Genomic DNA, 19639 nt, shown 5'->3' with positions numbered 1-19639 from the left:
ACCACTCCGGAGCGGCAATCTGCTCGTTCTGCTCAGAGACTTTTTCCTCCCCCACCGCCGCCGTTTTCGGGGCAGGACCCGGGACGACCCGCACCAGCGCGCCCGCCCGTCCCGCTCAGCGCCCCTCCGCTGCGCGCCGGCGCCCGCAGGCCCGGCTGCCCGACGGAGGGGGGCGGGCGGCCTCAGAGTTAGAGACGTGCCGCCGCAGCAGCCCCCGGCGCCCGTCCCTCACAAGCCGCCCCGCGGAGTCGCAAGGCTTTCAGGGCCCCTGCCCGGCCCGGCCATACCCGCCGCCCCCCTCCCCGGCGCCAGGGGCACCCGGCCCGCCGCCCCCGGGGGAAGACGGTCTCTGAAGGCCCGGGGGGGGTGGAAGGCCCGGGCCGCTCTCGGTGGGGCGGGCGGCGACGGGAGGGCCCAGGAGACCCCGGCGGCGGCTTCACCTACCTCTCGGCAGCGGCGGCGCTGAAGACGCGGCTCCTCCCGCTGGACCGGCGGAGAGGGGGCCCTCTGTGTAACATAAAGCCGGGGGCGGCAGCGGCGGGGGGAGGCGCCGGGGGGCTGAAGAGAGGGGCAATGGCTGAGGCAAAGCCGGGAGGAGGAGGAGGAGGAGGAGGAGGAGGAGGAGGCGGCGGCGGCGGAGGAGGAGGAGGAGGAGGAAGGGGGGATCCTGGGCTCCCTCCTCCCCGCGGTCCGTGCTTAGGGGGAGGTGGGGAGCCGCGCCGCGCCGCCCGGGCACTGGCGCTCCCGACCCAGCCTGGCTGGGCCTGGCCCTCGGGGTCCCCGCCGCTCCCGCCCGCTCCCCGCCGCCGCTGCTCACACTTGTTTACCTTCTGCGCTGCCTCGCACGGCCGCAGGCGCCATCTTCCCCCGCCACAGGCACCCCGCGCCGGCCGTCACTTCCGCCGCCACCTGCGGGACCGGCGGGCCGACGCGCCCGGAGCAGCAAAACGGCCACCGCCGCGTCCCCGCCTCGGCCCGCTCGCCAACGACGGCCCGGCGGCGTGCCCTGCCACACCGGCGCCTCCCTGCACCTCGCCGGGTCAGCCGGGACGGCCCTGGCCCCGCCGGCAGCCCGCCCCGCACCGGCAGCCGCGGGGACAGCGGGCAGGCCCCGGGGACAGGGGAGACCCTTACCGGGGCCGGGCATGGCCAGGGCTGGGCATGGCCGGGGCTTTGGAAAGCGGCACCAAGGAGCATCACCCGCGCCCGGCTCGTGAGGGCGCTCACCCGCAAGCGTCCACTTTTGGTGTAGCTGGAGGGTGCGGAGCTCTCACCCACTGCTCAGCCTCCGGGCTGGGTCCCGTTGCAGACCGCGGCCCCTTTCCTCCACGCATCTGCAGCTCTCGCTTTCCCAGGGCGGGGAGCTGAAACCCCGCCACCCCGGGCAACAGCAGCCCCACGACAGCCGGCCAACAACAGCCTCGCCAGCGCCCCAGTCGCAACCGGGTCACCACAGCCCCAGGGGCCAGGGCCACCGGTGCCTAGTGTGGGATGGACAGGGCTTGGCCTTAGCACAAACGTTGCCTCCTTGCTTTCTCTACCTTGCCTTTGCCTGGCAAACCACGACTTTATTGTAAGAACTGAACTATGTGGACCTTTGGTTTGCCACTGCCACCCCCAAACCATTCGCTACCTGCTACATACCTCCCTGTCACCCTCTATGTCACTCGTTGCTTTAAATAGCGGGCTACGCGCTGCCATCCTCTCTCTGTTTATTGCCGTTCCTGTCCCCTTCGCTGCCTATTTTCAGCCTCTCATTACCACCCCCGCCCCATTCTGGATGTACAAAACAAAAGTGCACCTCCCCGGTAGCTGCCACCCCCAAGTTGAGTGCCTTTCCCACCTTTCCCAGCCTCACACAATGCACCAGCTATTGCACGCACCACTTTACAAAAGACTTCCCACTGCTGCTCCCACTCTGTTCAACTGCCCTCCTACTGCTCCCTCACCGCCCATTTATTCCACACTATAGCAAACCTGCTCCCGTTCACTCCTTCATCCCACCAGCCTGACCTCTCTCTGCTCTGCAAACTTCGCGCTATTCCACCTCACCTGCTCACTCACACAGTAAATTTGCCCTGTCTCCCCAGCCACTGTTTTAAAACTTGTTACCTGGTGCGCTTACGGTGAAACAACCAACCTTTATGCACCGGCTCTGCCAAGGCAGCTACCGCTCCTGCCAACTAAGTCTCAAGGGAAAAACATCCTCTCCCTTATTCATAGGATGTATGTCCTGCTGTACCAAGCACATCCCCACTTGCATCCCCAGCTCCAGAAAATAAAACTAGAGCAGAAAGGAAGTTCTCGTGCACAGAAATGATACAACCAAAACTTCACGCATCCTTTTGCCCTCTTTGGGCTTTTGACCTTCAGTGAGGGTGGAAAAAGCTAGGACTGTTTCGATTTTACCTGACTGTCATTTTGCCGTTTGCAGTTTGTGGCAAGCTGAGGCACAAGATGATCTCCAGGTCTCTCCTACACACTGCCACAGAAGGGGACCTCAAACCTGGCCAACAAAAAAACACAAAGCCCAACAGCTCTGACACACTTAAATTCAACATTTAAAAGCATGTTCCGCCCCTTCCCGCCCTTCTCCTTCACGTTGGACAGTTTGCCTCTACTGAATAATCACAACATGTTATAACACCTCAATTCTAATTTTCTACATAAAATTATGAGTGTTAAATTTGAGCCCTCGACAATGACCAGTGGAGTGGTATCAACGTTACCCTAGTTCATATTAATCTACACAGAAATTTGGGCTGACCCCTCTGATTCAGGAATCTGTACAAAGTCAGTTATTAAGTAGTTCCCACTGGCTTAAATGAGACTATTGCAATGAATAAAATTCTGGACATATGTTTTTGAGTTATATTAATATACTCTTTACCATTTCATTTGAAGAATTTTAAACGTTTAACTTACAGGTACATGAATATACTTGACCATTCCTAGAAATCTTTCTACCTGCTTTAATCAGACATTTGCAGTCTTTTAGACTTTTGTTTTTTCTTCATACCACAAATATTCCCAAATACAGTGAATCAAAGTAGCAAGACTATCTTGAAATACGTAAAACGTATAATGTCATTGTTAAAATAGGAGCACAGGTTTGGGTTGGGGTTTGTTTTTTTTTTTTTCAGATTCCTGACAGAGTCCTTGGCAAGGACTAAACCCTTTCCAAAGGCTGCTGCAAATGTGACAAAAACTGTTTCCACGATTTTATGTTGCACTGCATTACTGCATAATTTAAATGGCTAAGTAACTACAGAGTCTAGTATTTTCACTTCATTTTCATAAAGAGTGATTATACATGCCTGGACGTCGAGGCAACTGCAACCGAGTATTGCATCATGTTCCCACTATACTTTGTGTATCTCGGTCATAGGCATCTACTGTTTTTCCCAGAAGTGACATATTTTATACCAAATCAAAAACGTCATGTGGCTTGATGAAAGATTAGATATGAAAATTTATTTTCCAGACCAATGTGCAAAATTACTGGGTTGCAAGACAAAACACATTTTGTCATTGGCAACACCATTACACATATTGTGAGGTTCCTTACCACATTTTCATTTCTTCAAAACAAGAATGCTGGCAACGTGTGCGTGCTCTAGGTACATACAGCAGAATTCACTCCTGGCTCTTGTATCAGGAAAGAATGGAAACAGTCGTATTTGCAAAAGCGGGAGGTTTACAAGCATTGCTAACTCAGGCACACCAGTTTTATACAGACTTCCATCACTCAATTTCAAAACATGGCTGTCTGCTCCAGACCTGTTTGGTTTTTTTTTTGAACCAAGCAGTTAGCCAGGCAAAATCTGAGAACCATCATGTTTTCCAGCAGGAAAAGCCACTGTCGATGAATGTGCATGTATCTGACATAATTGGTTACTTGCATTGAAACCTGTTTCTCTGACCATAGAAGCAATCCTATTAGTAGCAACAACCTCTATGCATTTAATAAGTTTCCATGAAGAAGAAGCCAATTCAGTTTCCCACGGAGGATAGTGAATTTGGCCTTTGGTCTGTGTTGAACCTATAAGCTGGTTCTCATCACTGCGCCAGGGATTTTATTAGGTTTTTAAAGCTTTTACATTTTACCCAACTCTGAAAACAGCACGCGTTTGGCGGGGTTTTTAGCTGTTTTGTACAAAAGATTAAAGCTGTTCACATCTTGGGGCAGGGTCTTATATCCGTATGGTCTCCCTAACGCTAAGCACTCAGCCTACAGAAGACATTAACGACAGAAAGGTTGAAATTCAAAACCTTATCAGGCTGATGGCCAGCACAGATTAGTAACATATGCGGAGTGACATTTTACTGTTCAAGCAGATAAGCTGATCAGACCTCAAATTAGATATGCTCATTTCCAGCACATACAAGCATATCCTCTTTCCATTTTACCCCCATCTTCTTTTCTGCATCACACCCACTCACTGCCCCAACTAAACCCACATTGCCGCATGCATCAGCAGACGTTGATGCATAAAGACAGGACGAATCTCCCTTTTTGGGTGTATCTTTCAACCAAACCAGGTCCCCGTCCTACCCACCCTACCGAAGCGACAGCAGTACATTACGTACGCGGCACTAGCACACAGGGTACCGGCGGGCCCGCCCGGCCCACCGCGGACAAAAGGCAACCCCCTTGTCCACGGCAGCGCTCGGAAGCGCGGGCTCCCCAGAGGTTTGCTGCGGCAGCGGGAAGCCGTGTGTGAGACCGACCGACCGACCGACCGACCACAGTCCCGGCGGCTAGTTCCAGTCCCCCCGCCCAGGGGCCTCCCCTCAGCGGACCCTCACCACCCTCTGCCCACGACCGTTACCCAGCGGCAGGCGCGCAGCGCAGGCGCGAGCCGTCCCCCACCTCCCGCCACCGCGGCCCGACCCCGCCCTGCGCACGCGCAAACCGCTCTCTTCCCGGGGCGGCGCCGGCGCACGCGGAGAGGCCCCTGCGGCAGGGCCGGGTTGCATCACCCGGCGCGAGGGTGACGGAGGGTCCTTCTTAGGGCTGCCCGGCGGCGTGCCTGAGCTGCTCCCGCTCTGCTGTCGGGCTGGCGGCGACCCCCCGCCGGCCAGCGGAGCGTATCACCGAGCCGGGTGTCTGCTCCCCGGCCGGCGGGTGCCGGGCTGGGCAGAAGCGGCAGCGGCGCCGGCGAGCGGAGCCGGGGGTCAGGCAGCGGCGCGAGCCTCCCCGCTTCCTCTTCGGGCCAAGATGGCGGGGGATGAGGCGGGAGTGACTCTGGGGCAGCCGCACCTCAGCCGGCAAGACCTCGCCACCTTGGTGAGGCCCGCCCGGGGGGCGCCCGGCGGACGGGGGCGAGGCCGGCCGCGGGTGGGGGCGCCGAGGAGCGGCAGGCACGGGCGCCGGGGGGGTCGTCGCGGGGTGGGGGCAGCGCTCGCAGGCTGAGGGGATCCGTGCCTCCCGCCGGGCTCTGAGGGGGCGCGGAGGGCGGCGGCAGTGCTTGGGAAGCGGGGGCGAGCTGCAGCATGCCGGGGCTGAGGGAGGGAGGGCTGGAGGTGGGTGCGGGGCAGTGTGGTGGCGTCTGCCGGGAGCAGGTCGGGCTGGTGGCGGCGCGTTTGGGTGGCGGGATGAGGCTTTCGGCTTGCTGATGAGGTGGGCCCGGAGCGCGGCGGGTGGGTGTCCCGGCCCTGCCGGGGAAGCCTTTGTGTGACAGTCGTGGAGACGTGCGGTTTGCCCCTTGTAAGGGCCGTCCTGCTTGGTGGCGTTAAAGGGTCTTCCCTCTCCGAAGTGGAGTCATAAAGCATTCTGCTCCCGAGTAGGCTACGTGGAGTGGTTGACAACCCTGCCTTGGTTGGTCTATCACCGATATTCTCTTGACTCCCAAGAAAATCGGTTCCAGTGGTCTCTTGCTGCCGTAGTCTTGCCTGTTAAATGCCGTGCCTGGGCTGCCTCGCTTAGCACACACATACACAGTCAAAATCGGTTGAAAATCCTGTTGCTGCCTCCCTGGTTCTCGGCAAACTAGAAGAGCTTATTTGGCTTTATAGTAATAATGCTTGATATTCTTGGGGTTTGAGCACAGGAATTCTCTTTGTGTTATAGCTAAGCATGTTAATGTTTATTAGTGAAGCATGTTAGTAATTTCAGAAAGTTTCTTTGCTTCCTTTTATTGTTCACCATGGCATTTGCCAGTCGGAAAGAGCACAGATGGGCCTGTTTGGGAGGTTAGTAGGAATTACTTAAGGCCTATTCTGAACTTTTTTAGTTGGCCCTTGAATGTTTACAGTTGGCTGAAGTTTACAGCTGAGTTTAGCCTTATACCAGTCTTGAGGGAAAAATTGCATGCGTGCGTAATTGTGTACACCAGGAACAATTCTCCTGATGACAGGATTTGCATCACGCTTACGTGCTTGTCGCCCTACCAGATGGTGCCATCTGCAGGTCATGTTCCCATCGTTGACCAGTGCACGTAGTCATTTTAAGTTAGGTGCACAAGAAATATAAATTGAATTGCCTGTGTTAGGTGGACAAAACCTTTTTTGTATTGAACACAAATGTTTTAGTCATGTAATATTTGAGAATAGAACTAGGGAGCTTACATTTTTACACCAATGTGTTTAAGTGTGATTGTTATGCACAGAAACTACACGTAACAGTGTAAACAGTACATTATTTAATGTCAGTTAATATGTGTGTGTTATTTGTATCTTAGCAAAATATTTATATCCTGTTCTGCAGTGAGAACTCTTGGCATTGTGAGCATTTGCTTGAACTGAGCACCTCATCCATATGAATTCAGTGCAGGATGCAAATTAAACAGTTTTTTAGAATAGTGCAGAGGAACATTACAGTGGATTTCAATATTTGTCCAGTATTTGGACACACAGCTTTGAAAGAGTTGTTTTGTTTGTTGGTTGGTGTTTTTGGGTTTGGGTGGGGTTTTTGTTTGGGGTAGTTTTTTTGGTGGGATTTGTTTTTATTTTTTTGAGTTGTCTTTTTAACAATACAGAATGTGCTTTGATTTGCCACATGCTACTGGTAGGTTCATGCAACAGTCTATTTAGGACAGCAGAATTTTTGGCTGGTGCCTAAAGTAGAAATAACAGTATTTGAGGAAAAAGTAGCCATTTAAAGAAAACAAATCCATGATGCAAATGAAATCTTTGGACCTGACTCCGAAGTGTTACTTATAATTATATATTGACTGTAATGGAACCTTATGCCAATTAAACAACTATTTATTGATAAACTTTTGTTTTCAAAACATAGGTGCAGTCCACCATGTAGCCCATGGAAAGTTAAATTGAGTTTGCCTGTTATGTGTAATTTAATTTTGGGGATAGATAAGGGGTTTTTGTGTCTTAGAGCTTCTTTTAAGTTTTTTTTGTTTTGCATACTACCATCTTTCTTTAACACCTTGCAGCCTGTACCAATTTACAGTCGGTGTTTTGATTTGCAACCTATACTTATTTACAATCAGGATTTTGTTCACTTTTTGTCCTGTTTCACATGCTTAAAAGACTGGAATGCATACCTAGAATTACTTTAATGAGCTTGGTTGGATTTTGCTAAATAGAACTGCAGGATAATTTTTAGGAAAATACATGCAGTACTCTTTAAACATTTAGATACAAGAAGAATAAATTCTAAAATCTCCATCCTACAGGATGTTACCAAGTTGACGCCTCTTTCACCAGAAGTCATCAGCAGACAAGCAACAATTAATATAGGTAAAACAAATTTGTAAAAAAGACGGGGGCATTAGCGTGACTCTTCCCAGTGCTCATGCAGTAGCACATGGTACCTCTGTGACAACATTTTTGAGAAATTCTTACTGAAACAAACAGAAATATAGAGGTAGTGTTTTTATTATAAATTTTATGAAGACACGGGAAGAGACTTGTCAAACTCTCTTAACTTCAAAAACACTGATTTTACTTCAAGAACACTGAATGAAGTGCGGAATAGTTGCTAAAGCAAAGTTTATTTTACCTTAAAATTAAGCATTGAATGAGTTTAATGAGAATGCAAAGATCTGTCCATTGGAAGCTTAATTTAGGATCTTGTTTGTTTAAACAAAAATGATTGTGAAACCCATGTATGCTTCTGATGAGAGCTCTGGACTTAACGGCTACAGAGAGTTTGGGGTAATTAAGTGTTGATTGTAATGGAACACTGCACAGAATTAAACAGTGGTTTAGTGACAAACTTTTGCTTTTAAAACATAGGTACAATTGGCCATGTAGCCCATGGAAAGTCAACAGTAGTCAAAGCTATATCTGGAGTTCATACTGTCAGATTTAAAAATGAACTGGAAAGAAATATCACAATCAAGCTGGGTTATGCTAATGCAAAGGTGAGTCATTACTATAAATCTAGCAAATATTTTTGCTAATGTATTTCAGGGTCGATGTAAGCTTATAAGTAGCCAACCCTTGATGAATTCCACTTTTTCTCAAATTTTAAAAATTACAGATTTACAAGCTGGACGACCCAAGCTGTTCCCGGCCAGAGTGTTACCGATCCTGTGGAAGTAGCACCCCAGATGAGTTCCCTACGGATATTCCAGGCACCAAAGGGAATTTTAAACTAGTCAGGTGACTGCTGTAAAATGACTGGTATAAATTGTGTTTACTTTATGTGCACTTCCTTTTAGATAACTGAAGATAGTCAGGATTTAGCTGCAAGCTGAACGGATTGTTATGGCAGACTACATGTTCTTAGATGGTGAACACTCCTGATCTTAGGTATCCCCTAAACTGCCTTGTTTTTATCAGGCGTGATGCATGGTCCATGGTAGAGCACAACTGTGTCTTCTGTCATCAGGTATTTGCAGGGCTCAAGTGAAATGATTTTTTTTCCCCCTGCTATTAATATAAGTACATTTTAGAACCACTAGATGAGATCTAATGTGGACCGTACAAATGCATGTTTAAAATTCCTTTCTGGATGGTGATCTGTGTTAAACTTTTTCTTCCTAAGGCAGAGAAGTTTTTGAAGTTCTTAAAATGAACTTAAGAAAACCTGATACTTAATATTAGATCAGGCTTCTAGGTGGAGGCCAGGTGTTCCTTTATTTACTTCATTTCCAAGAAAGCATAGCATGGTCATTATGCAAGCATAGTAACCACAACAGTTGTTACATGGGTCTTAGCAATGATTGCTGGAATGAGAGTAGTCACAAAGACTGTTGTATGATAAGATTCCTAGTTCATGCTTATGTGTAAAATACATGTACTGTTGTAATCATGTGTTTCCTTCCTTTCCTCAGATGCCCAGTAGAGCACTTTTTCTAACAATAACTTGTGCTTGAGTGTGACAGTCATGCAGCCATTGTTAACCTATTGGTTAAAAGCTTTGGATTCTTCATCTTATTGTTTATTTGCTTATAGTAGATCTTTAACATTGTTAGCTGAGCAGCAAATCAGTCCCTTGCTTTTTGGTGGCATGCTACCAGGAGACAAGTTTTCTCCACTGAATAGATTCAGGCAAGGATGTAGCAAATCGACTATTATGGTTGGCACAATAAAATCATAAGGTTGGCACTAAGAGCTGTAACATTGTCTCTGTAGATAAAACTTAGAAGTGAAAAGCAAGTATAATAGTGTCATTAAAGGTGCATAATTTTCTAAAATTGGAGGAATGGGAGACGTCTTTTAAAAGAGATGAGAGAAATCATATTTTTTTTGTTTTTTTCATTATTATTCTGGTGCATTTAAACGTAGTCTAATTTGCAAGTAAACTTGTGAAATATTAAAGCAGTACCTAGTATGGATATATGGTATCCAATCTTAAAACTCAGAAAAACTCTTCAGTAGCCATTCAGTAGCCTTTGTGTTCTTGTGAAAATACTTTTAAGATTTTAATTCCCAGTATCTGTCTTGAAATGTTTTTATCTATCTATTTTAAGGATGCTTTTAACCTTTGTGTCTGTCTAGCCGCTCACATAAATCAGTCAAAGAAATTGTTGATAATTTGCTTTTGGACTTCTTTTTGACCTTTTCCTGCAACAGGCATGTCTCTTTTGTGGATTGTCCTGGCCATGATATTTTGATGGCTACTATGTTGAACGGTGCCGCAGTAATGGATGCAGCTTTACTGTTGATAGGTAATCATTGCTACACAAAAGCAGAGCTCTATTTTTTTTTTTAATATCATGAAGCAACTTTATATGGGTTTTGAAATTTAGTGGGGTGGGGTGCGCAATAAAAACAAGTGAATGCTTTTGAAATGTGTTCAAGAAAATCAAGGGATGCTACAGTGAAAATGTACCCTAACAAGGTGGTTGGTTTGTGTGTTTTATCTTAAACGTAGCTATACATTCTCATTAGTCTGGTAACTGGCCCAATTGATGGAAGATTAGTTGGCTACGATGAAACCTTGTAGTGGTATAGTACTGTAAAATTTATATCATTTTATGCAAATACATTAGCTACAGGTATATCCTGAGCTTCTCTGAAGCTTCAGTTTGCTTTAAATATGTAGCTTTAGCCATGCAGGAGAGTCTACAAACATCTATACAAACAGTAAAAACTCAGATATATACAGACAAAATCAAGGTACAGGAGATTTATCTTGATTCATACAATTTTTGTTCTGATTTGCAGACAATGGGAAATGAGTAAAACTTATTTTTATATGTCAATAAAACAATGTAGGGCTCTACAGTGATAAACAGCAATTATGTTACCTGGATAGGTCATGCCAACAAACAAAAACAACAGCTTCAGATATTGCAGTTTGAATCATCTGAGATGCACAGGAGGAATGACAGCTTATCAGCTCTTTCGATCTAGAAAGTGTGATAGGCCAAACTTCAAGCTTAACCACAATAACAGCACATCAGGCCAAAGTTGGCTTCTTGGATGGCTGAAATCCAAACTATGTTGATAACTGCCCCATTCACATACTTTATGTATTTACTGTATGTTGCACAGTTTGGGAATCTTGGCATTTTTAATATCTTTGGTGATAAGAAAACACCAAAGGATTTTAAGCTATTTCTTGAAAGGTGAATTGTCCCTTTTGCTACAGTCAGCGCCAACGTATCTAGAGACCTAGACGATGGAATAAGTCAAGTAGACACAAATTAGCTGTCAGTATCTTTAGAAATTTTAAATGTTTCTATGGGGAGCAAGTAGAATGGGGGACTCTGGCAATCTCTCATCTCTTATATATTGTGTGGGTGGTAAAGCCAGCACTTCTCCACAAGAGTAGGTGTTTATTAACTTGGATGTTTCACACGTAGCTTACCAAGAGCTGACAGTCCTTTTTTATAAAGATACAATGGAAAGTAGATGTCCTAACTGCAGGAGTTTTGTCTGTCTTTGTAGTTTCTATATTGCAGTCACTTTTCTTCTTTCAGCTGGTAATGAGTCATGCCCTCAACCCCAGACCTCTGAACACCTAGCTGCTATAGAAATCATGAAACTGAAACACATTTTGATTCTACAGAATAAGATTGATTTGGTGAAGGAGAGCCAGGCTAAAGAACAGTATGAACAGATCCTTGCATTTGTACAAGGTAAGTTTTCAACAGCAGAAAACCAGTTAATGGTGGAAATTCTTGTGGTGGGAAATGGACATAGTGGTTTTCTACAGGTTTATAGAAAGCTTCCCCTGTTAGATGGTGCTGGTGTACAGTCTGTTCATCTGAAAAACAGGCTATTGGAGTTGTGCTTATTACCCCTGTCAGACTGCTTAAGTACAATAGTATTACAGCTGTCGGTTAGAGCTCTTGATGTAGGACTAATAGAAATAGCTCTTGTCTAGTAGCTTTCACTGAATTTATGGTTTCTTCTTGGTGCTGTCTCTTCTTGGATTGTTTTTTTTGCTAGAGATTGTACTGTGATTTTACTGCAGTGCAGGAGGAAACGAAGCAGTACTTGTTAGGAGCACCTTGTAGGTATAAATGCATTAGTTACTTTTATCTAATCACAAAAGATCAGTCTTTCATCTCTCTCTGTAAGTCCAGTTCAGGCAGTGTTATTCTACTCTGTCCATAAAGTTCTGCTCAACTTTAGTGCTTTGAGTTTCATCTTTCTCAGGAGCTTCCACTGTTTTCCTGGTTTAGCTGCGGTATGTGAGAAGCTGCAGAGCTAGATTGTCACCATCAAAAGTAACCAATGGGTTGGTCTTTTTTTTTTTTTTTTTAATTTCAGAATTGCTGCCTTGCATAAGCTGTTCATAACAGTGATGTCGCTGGGGCTTGATGTGTAGATTTGGAGTTTGTGAGGACTAGAGTTATCAAAAGAAATGTAGATATGATTAAAACTAATAATATTTAACAGGCCTTGATAACTAAATGCATCATTCCATAAAATGACAACTTTTCTAAAATACATATTTCTATTGGAAAAATTAGGAAACAGGTCATTAAATTGATAGGAATTTTAGTTTGTCAGAACAAAATTTGACTGTAAAATTAATACTGATGTATCAAATACTAAGATATCTGATCTCTCTGAGGAAATTATCTTCAGAACATTTCTGATCACAATGTAGGAAGTGAATTCTCCCTTAGAGCAGATTGTATTGCACAATGTTCAGAGAGCAACTCTAAAGCTCTTCAGTACACAGCTATCCAGAGGCAATATGAGGGTTGTTTCAGAATGCCTTGAAAAGTAGGTCTGGCTGGTTTGAGCTACAATGTTGAAGGGAAGGGTAAATGCTCTGGTACTTACTGCTTTGGGTCGTACACATAAAATGTGCCTTGAAATTCATTAGTATTTTTAACAATGACAGAACACTTGGTCGTGTTGCTGTAAATACTATATTAAGGCTTCATGTTGAACTCTATTGTGGTTTAGGTACGGTTGCAGAAGGAGCTCCAATAATTCCAATCTCAGCACAGTTGAAATACAACATTGAGGTAGTTTGCGAGTACATAGTGAAGAAAATCCCAGTCCCTTTGCGAGACTTCACATCTGAACCAAGGCTTATTGGTATGTAAATACTGCTTAGGTCTGGGTTTTTGTGGCTAACCGTTTGCTACTTGTATCTGCACTTAGAATAGCATGTTGCTGAATGCTTTAAAAAAAAAGGTAAAACTTGCATGTCTGCTGAGAGCTGTATTGTTTGTTCATAGTTAATTGCTATAGTTAAATCTGTTTGAGATAATTGCTTTTCTTTGTTTATATTCTCTGTGTGACAGCACTGAAGTGCAATAAAGATGAGAAATTTATCTATGTCTTAAAAACATTCCTTTAGTTGCTATGAATTTAAATTTAATGAAGTACTGACAAACTGCTGAATTTTAAAATTTAATTATTTCCATGAAAATCTTGTAAGTAATCTGGTTAGATTTTCTGTGTTAAGTCTCCTATTTCCTGGATGTAATTGTCAAAGACTCAGTTCTTGTCTAGCATATTATGAAATTCAGTTCCACTATGATGAAACCGTTTGTTTGCCCTTTTTTCCACATAAAACATGGGAGACCTAAAAGACGTGTTCTGAATGCATACAAATTGACTACCTTAAAACAAGGTTCCACCATTCGCAACCAACATTGTTACAAAACCCCTTCAATATTCACATAGTTGATCATTGCTTGCTTTTTCAGATACTGATCTTTAAGGTAACTTCTGCTATGCAGAAACAGTTTTAAAAAACATTTATGTATATGAGCAGCTTAAATGGTTTTTAGAACAAAATCAACTGTGTACTTAAAAATTCAGAATAAAATGTTTGTCATATTTCAGCATTCTTCCTGAATTATGTTTTTGTAATATTTAGAAATATGTTTGTACCTTCATAAAAATAGGGAAGTGGTCAAAGTTGCTAAAGAGACATTAATTCTTTAAAAACCTCATCTTAAATGTAAACCTGGTTATGGTCTATTCTTTTCAGTAATTAGATCTTTTGATGTCAACAAGCCTGGCTGTGAAGTTGATGACCTTAAGGGAGGTGTAGCTGGTGGCAGTATTCTAAAGGGTGTTTTAAAGGTAACTTTTTCCCTCTCTTGACTGGAGATTTGTCATAAGACTAATGAGTAGAGTTTTCACATGCTTAGTACAAAATGAACCTATACAATTGAATTTTTTTTAAACTGGAGTACAATCAGAAGGCACTTACCTGTTCCATCTGTGCCTCATTTTTACTTTCCTGTTTTAAAATACTAGAACAAGAAACACTGATTTTCTTTTTTTTTTGTAAATATGTTTTTATTACCGTAGTCTTAACTTTTGCTAATAATAATACTGATTTCATTGCTTACAGAAGTTGAGGGGGTTGGTTTTGTTGTTTGTTCCCCCACCCCCCCCATCCTGCCACTTTTACTTGCTGAATTACTGGGGAGAAGAGGGGAGCAAAAGAACTTTGGAAGTACCTTGGCAGTGCGTGTGGGTTTCCACAGGTCCCACTTCCCCATTTAAGTATTCTGTATATTTTTATTTTTTATTTTGCTTGTCGTATACTGCCAATAGGTGGAAACTTTAAAACTTGCTCTGCTAGACTGGAAAGCAAACTACATCTTTGAACATTCGTACAACTTGTATGTTCTTTGGTGGTTTATTGATGCTGATCAGTTACACTGATTGAATTAACTCAATTCTACTCAGCGCTGTAACATTTCTAAATGAAATGTCATTTTAAAAAATTAAACTAAAATTTAAATGTTGGAATCACTGCTGATAAAGATCCTTTGCTGAAGCAGTTTTGCAAATCATACTGAAAAGAAAATCAGTTGTTACATTGGCTGTAAGATACAGAGCCTTCAGTATTGTTCAATTTGCAGTAGACGGTACAACAGAAGTCCTAGAAGTTCTAGAGTACCCCAGAACCGAGGACTTGTATAAATAGTAGATCTTGGGATAAGTAGGTCTTAATCTGTGACTAGTGACTATGTTCCTGTGAAACAACCAGTTAATTGCGTTTTCACTTTTGTAATTAGGTGGGTCAGGAAATTGAGGTCCGGCCTGGTATTGTGTCCAAGGACAGTGAGGGAAAACTCATGTGCAAGCCAATCTTTTCTAAAATTGTGTCACTCTTTGCCGAACACAATGATCTACAATATGCTGCTCCAGGGGGTCTTATAGGTAAGAATATTCTCTTAAAGATTTATTTCTTCATGCTTATTGAAAACACTTGGTCTCATTCAACAATAAGTTTCAGTGTCATAAACAAAAAGGCTATGAGCCATTTCAAATCAGATTTGTAGACACAGACAACACGGGTGTGAAAATTGGATATTTAATAAATAACTTTCCTGAATGTCACTGGCCAATGCAAATCAACTTGCATTATTAATTGTACTGGCTTTAACAGTAGAATATTTCTTCACCCGTTTAGAAAGGGCGCTCAGTCTTGCTGACATTCTGAAAGTGCTGTCCAGGTAACAGGGAATTCTCAGTTTGTTGGTTTTAGATCACCTTCAGATGTTTTAATATGTAAATGTGACAGCTACCTTTCAGTCACCTCTTGTGACTTTTCTTGTTGTGCTGTAGGTGTTGGAACTAAGATTGATCCAACTTTGTGTCGGGCTGACCGAATGGTAGGCCAAGTTCTTGGTGCAGTTGGAGCACTGCCGGAAATATTTACAGAACTAGAAATCTCCTATTTCTTGCTGAGACGACTATTAGGTGTGCGCACTGAAGGAGACAAGAAAGCTGCGAAGGTCTGCACCCCTTTTTTGTGTTTTTCCTGATGTCTCTTCTTGTGCTAAATTTTATTTGGATGTATGGGTTTTTTTATCTTCTGTAGTAATTTTCTCTCCCTGTTCGTATATGCTTGTCACTAAACTTATCTGCTTATTTAATAATGTCGAAGAATGCTTTTCAGAGGAGTAGGAATTCATATCGGAGTAGTTTAAAGTAGCATGAAGTATTTATGTGTCCAGAAGTTAGGTATTCTTCTAAACATGCTGGTAGGTTGTTTTCCTTTGCTATCAGCCTATTCATTTGTGCAATAATTAGTTTTATATACGTACTGATCTACTTCCTACTTTCCTGCTTTTTGTAGATTCTCTCTCGGAAGAACTTTTTAAAGCTAAGTGTTTTTGAAACACTGTAGTTGAAAAGAAACCAAACTTGATGCACGGCACAGTCTCATGTTCCGTGGTCCATTTTACACAAATCGAACTAAAAGATCATAGTTTTCCCTATTAGCATTAAAACCTATAAACTGCTTCATGCAACAGTAAGTGAAGTGCTTCAGTGCTCTCTTTATCCTGTGAAATGAATTAATTTTTGAGAAATCATTTTGATGTATGTAGGCATAAGGGAAATGTCGATATCCAGATTATTTAAAAGAACGGTATAACGTTCCAGTTTGTAGCATATCAGAGACTGTTTACATTTTTAATACAGTATGTGCAATCTTCCATATGTTTTGTAGAAAATGTAGAGGAATGCCAAGAAAGTGCATGTAGTATTGCAGGTTCTTGGTATCATATACAACATACTGATGTATTTGTCCTTTCACATATAAATGTTATCCACTGGCACTGTTGTGTATGGTTTGTCTGTGGGGATATTTGTTTTTTGCATTTCTCAGATATCTTTTTTTTTTTTTAATTTGTGGCAGGTAGGTAACAGAAGATACTCAATATTGTCTGTGGGATGTTTCTTTGAATACTAAAGCTTATGTTTCAGAGTTTTGTATGTCTGTCTTCAGGTGCAAAAATTATCGAAGAATGAAGTTTTAATGGTAAACATAGGATCCTTATCTACTGGAGGGAGAGTCAGTGCAGTAAAGGCTGATTTGGGGAAGATTGTGCTAACTAACCCAGTATGCACAGAAGTGGGAGAAAAAATTGCCCTGAGTCGAAGAGTTGAGAAACACTGGCGGTAAGTTGGTGCTAAATCGGTAGGGTACCTGGTTGTTATATTGTTAAAGAAAAAAAAGTCCGTGGATCTGATTTTGTTCTAGAATAGGTAAGTGTGTGTCTGTTTTAAAAATTCCTCTGGATTCTCCTAACACATTGACACCATTATTGTGGGATGCTTCATTTCTTTACTAGCCTCTTTTTTTAAAGAAGCATTATAACTGGGTAGATACCTATTAGTTAACAGACAAGGAGACATCAGAGGTTCGTGGTTTGCTGCCAAAACTGCCATGCTGAAAACCGAGCTAACAGTAGGCAATCTCGGCAGAGCAGTTTGGAAATTCTAGTAACGTTAAGCCAAAGCCCATCTTTATACACACCTAAGTCAATGGTGTTTTACCTGGGGAGCTTTATGTGATTTCTAGTGCAACCTTAAAGTAATAGCAGGGGAGTGGAGGAAGAATATTCTACGGGTCAAATATTTTATGTACTATGAGCAGAGAAGAAAGAAAAAAATAACTGGATTGACCCATTCAGATTACAAATACAAAATGTCTGACTGCACAGAAGCATCTGGAGGCTGAAGATGATGAGCAAAATTGGTTGATGATTCATTTTAATCTTAGTGCCATCCTGCTTTCCCTGACTTAATTTGGGTCCTGTCTTTTATTTTCCCTACTGTTTAAGACATGTTTTTTCCTTGTTTCCACCAGTACAACGTAAGTTACAAAATTTTCAGATTTTTAGTTTACTGTTCAAAGCTACATCCTTAGCTGATTTCAAACATACATCATCCTTTTTTAGTCTGTGTTTCCACTAAGCAGTCTGAGATCTTGTAGGATATTTTGGATGGGAGACAAGTGGAGGAAATCCAAAATGCAAGAACTGAACTGAAGGCATAAGCATGACAGAAAGATGTTGATTTATCCTGGGTGTTTCTGACTACTGTTAAAAGTAATATAAACTGTTTTTCTTTTTGCAGTTTAATTGGTTGGGGGCAAATCAGAAGAGGAGTGACAATCAAGCCAACTGTTGATGATGACTGAAGAATAAAAGAAAGTGCTTCATTTCTAAAGATGAAGTGCCTGTTTCTATTTTGGAGGGTATATATTTTCACAGTAGAATTGGAAGCTGTGCAAACATTATCTTTGAGTTGTATGGCTGCCCTCGTACATTTTATTGAATTTTACCCTCTTACTAAAGTACTAGTCACTATCACCATTAAAAACATAAAAGAATTGGCGTAGAAGTGGGTTTAATTATCCACACCTTAGTAGAAATTAATTGTACATGTTTCATGGCATGTCTAATTTATGTTCTTTTGTGTTTCAGATATGTTTAATATCAGTCAAACCAGCCCCTGTGTAACACACAAACCATAAATCTGGTATTGAAATAAATATTGCTTATTTTCATTACTTCATACAATTTTTCTGAATAACAAAAGACTGCAATGACTGTTCAACCAGTACAAAAATTAAATGCAAAAAGTCCAAACTCTTCTTGAAGACAAGTACCCTTTCTGCACAACATCATGCTTTGTTTAGATAAAAACACTTTCTTCCTTAGTTTGTATGGTTCTGACTTTAGGATTCTAGCTGTGTTACACTTCATAATTAAGATGGCAATGTTGACTGACCTAAAGTTGTCACTTCTGATATTACATGGAGTTTTGGTTAAACCCCCAAAGAAAAACTACAAGTAAACTGGATCTGAACTGGCAGTACTGTTTTTGACCTTATTTTAGAATGGATTTTTGACAAGAATGTGATTAATTTGAAATGTAGCTGTTTGTCATGGTGGAACTCTGTGTGGGTGAATTGAGAGGTCTTTATACAGTAGAAGGAAACTGCTTATTTCAAAGTCATACAGAGCAAATTTAGCTCTGGTCTTGAACTATAAAATATCTGGGAAAGGCTGTAGAAGAGAATGATTTGAGGACAGGGGAGCAGGCATTCAGAATGAGATGAGGAAAAAGGTGTAAAACCACTTTTGCTTACTAGCCTGAATCACACTCCTTAGGAGAAAATATAATGTAATTAACTTACTGTAGGGTGCTAATACTTCCATCCGTTTAGGTTTACGTTCTTCCTTTGTACTAATGTACGTAGTTCTAGGTATTTTATATACTAGGCTATTTAGCAAGTCATGCTACTTCCCATATTTTTATACGAAGTACTGTGCTCATTTTCAAAGCCTGGTTTCAGTTGTATTTAATATCTTCGGTGGCATTCTAAAGGTAAATACCATTTCACTCATCAAAATGGATTTTGATGAAGCAACTGCAGTTTTGTTCCTGATTTTGCATTGTACTTTGTGTTGCCTTATTCCACCTACTCTTGTACTCAGTTTCTCCGTTTGTAAAGTACTTCTACCTCGCATGGTGCTGAGACTAAATACATTAATTTTGTGCTTCTTTTTAAATGAGAGAGTCGGCTGCAGTTCTTCCCGATTCTCCTAGTACTTGACCAGTATACAGTCTTAAATGTGTGTTTCAAAGACTGCATCTTCCATGCTTTGGAAGCTCATTTCTGTAACTCTGAATTCTAGGAACTTGAATAAACTTATGTCTTACCTAGTCTGGGAGCATGAGGGTGAGCACAAAAGAGAAAGTAGGCTACTGCAGAGGGCTAGGATGACACCACCACCAGGGCGAAATCAAGTCCAAAGAGTTCTACCTAAATGCACTGACTGTATTGGGTCTAATGATACAGAAATGCTGAAATGCTTCTGACAAATGGGTTAAGCACCTGTAGGTATTTTTTAAGCGTCTAGATATTTTGGAGATTGGGCCTTAATCTCTTGATTTGCAATTTAAAAAATAGAAGTGCCATAATCTTTCCAAAACATTTTATGTTCTCCTTCACCTGGGTAGGTAATAAATGTAAAGTACTAGTATTGTCCTA

At 42.7% G+C, this 19639-nt stretch overlaps 2 protein-coding genes across 9 annotated transcripts in view; one reads left to right on the top strand and one right to left on the bottom strand.

The window, feature by feature from the left end:
* Window positions 1-4938, bottom strand: part of KLHL15 (kelch like family member 15) — a 30486-nt gene extending 25548 nt beyond the window's left edge. For 3 of the 8 annotated variants that reach the window (XM_064474075.1, XM_064474088.1, XM_064474093.1), the window contains exons 1-3: window positions 4591-4826; window positions 2410-2506; window positions 445-558 (exon numbers count right to left, since the gene is read on the bottom strand). The gene's annotated coding sequence lies outside the window, so the exon portion shown is untranslated. The other 5 variants (XM_064474087.1, XM_064474101.1, XM_064474080.1 and 2 more) reach the window with 4 other exon arrangements.
* A 90-nt stretch (window positions 4939-5028) lies between these two features.
* EIF2S3 (eukaryotic translation initiation factor 2 subunit gamma) lies at window positions 5029-18456 on the top strand. Its single transcript, XM_064474127.1, has 12 exons — window positions 5029-5290; window positions 7638-7701; window positions 8200-8327; window positions 8447-8568; window positions 9985-10079; window positions 11337-11495; window positions 12781-12915; window positions 13820-13914; window positions 14862-15006; window positions 15415-15584; window positions 16583-16755; window positions 17716-18456. Exons 1-12 carry the CDS (start codon window positions 5222-5224, stop codon window positions 17777-17779), a joined length of 1419 nt encoding a protein of 472 aa, XP_064330197.1. The 5' UTR covers window positions 5029-5221; the 3' UTR covers window positions 17780-18456.
* Window positions 18457-19639: the final 1183 nt, after the last annotated feature.

This window comes from Phalacrocorax carbo, chromosome 1, assembly GCF_963921805.1.
Source record: "Phalacrocorax carbo chromosome 1, bPhaCar2.1, whole genome shotgun sequence".
Lineage (NCBI taxonomy): Eukaryota > Metazoa > Chordata > Aves > Suliformes > Phalacrocoracidae > Phalacrocorax > Phalacrocorax carbo.
This window is presented reverse-complemented; position numbering and strand designations above follow the sequence as displayed.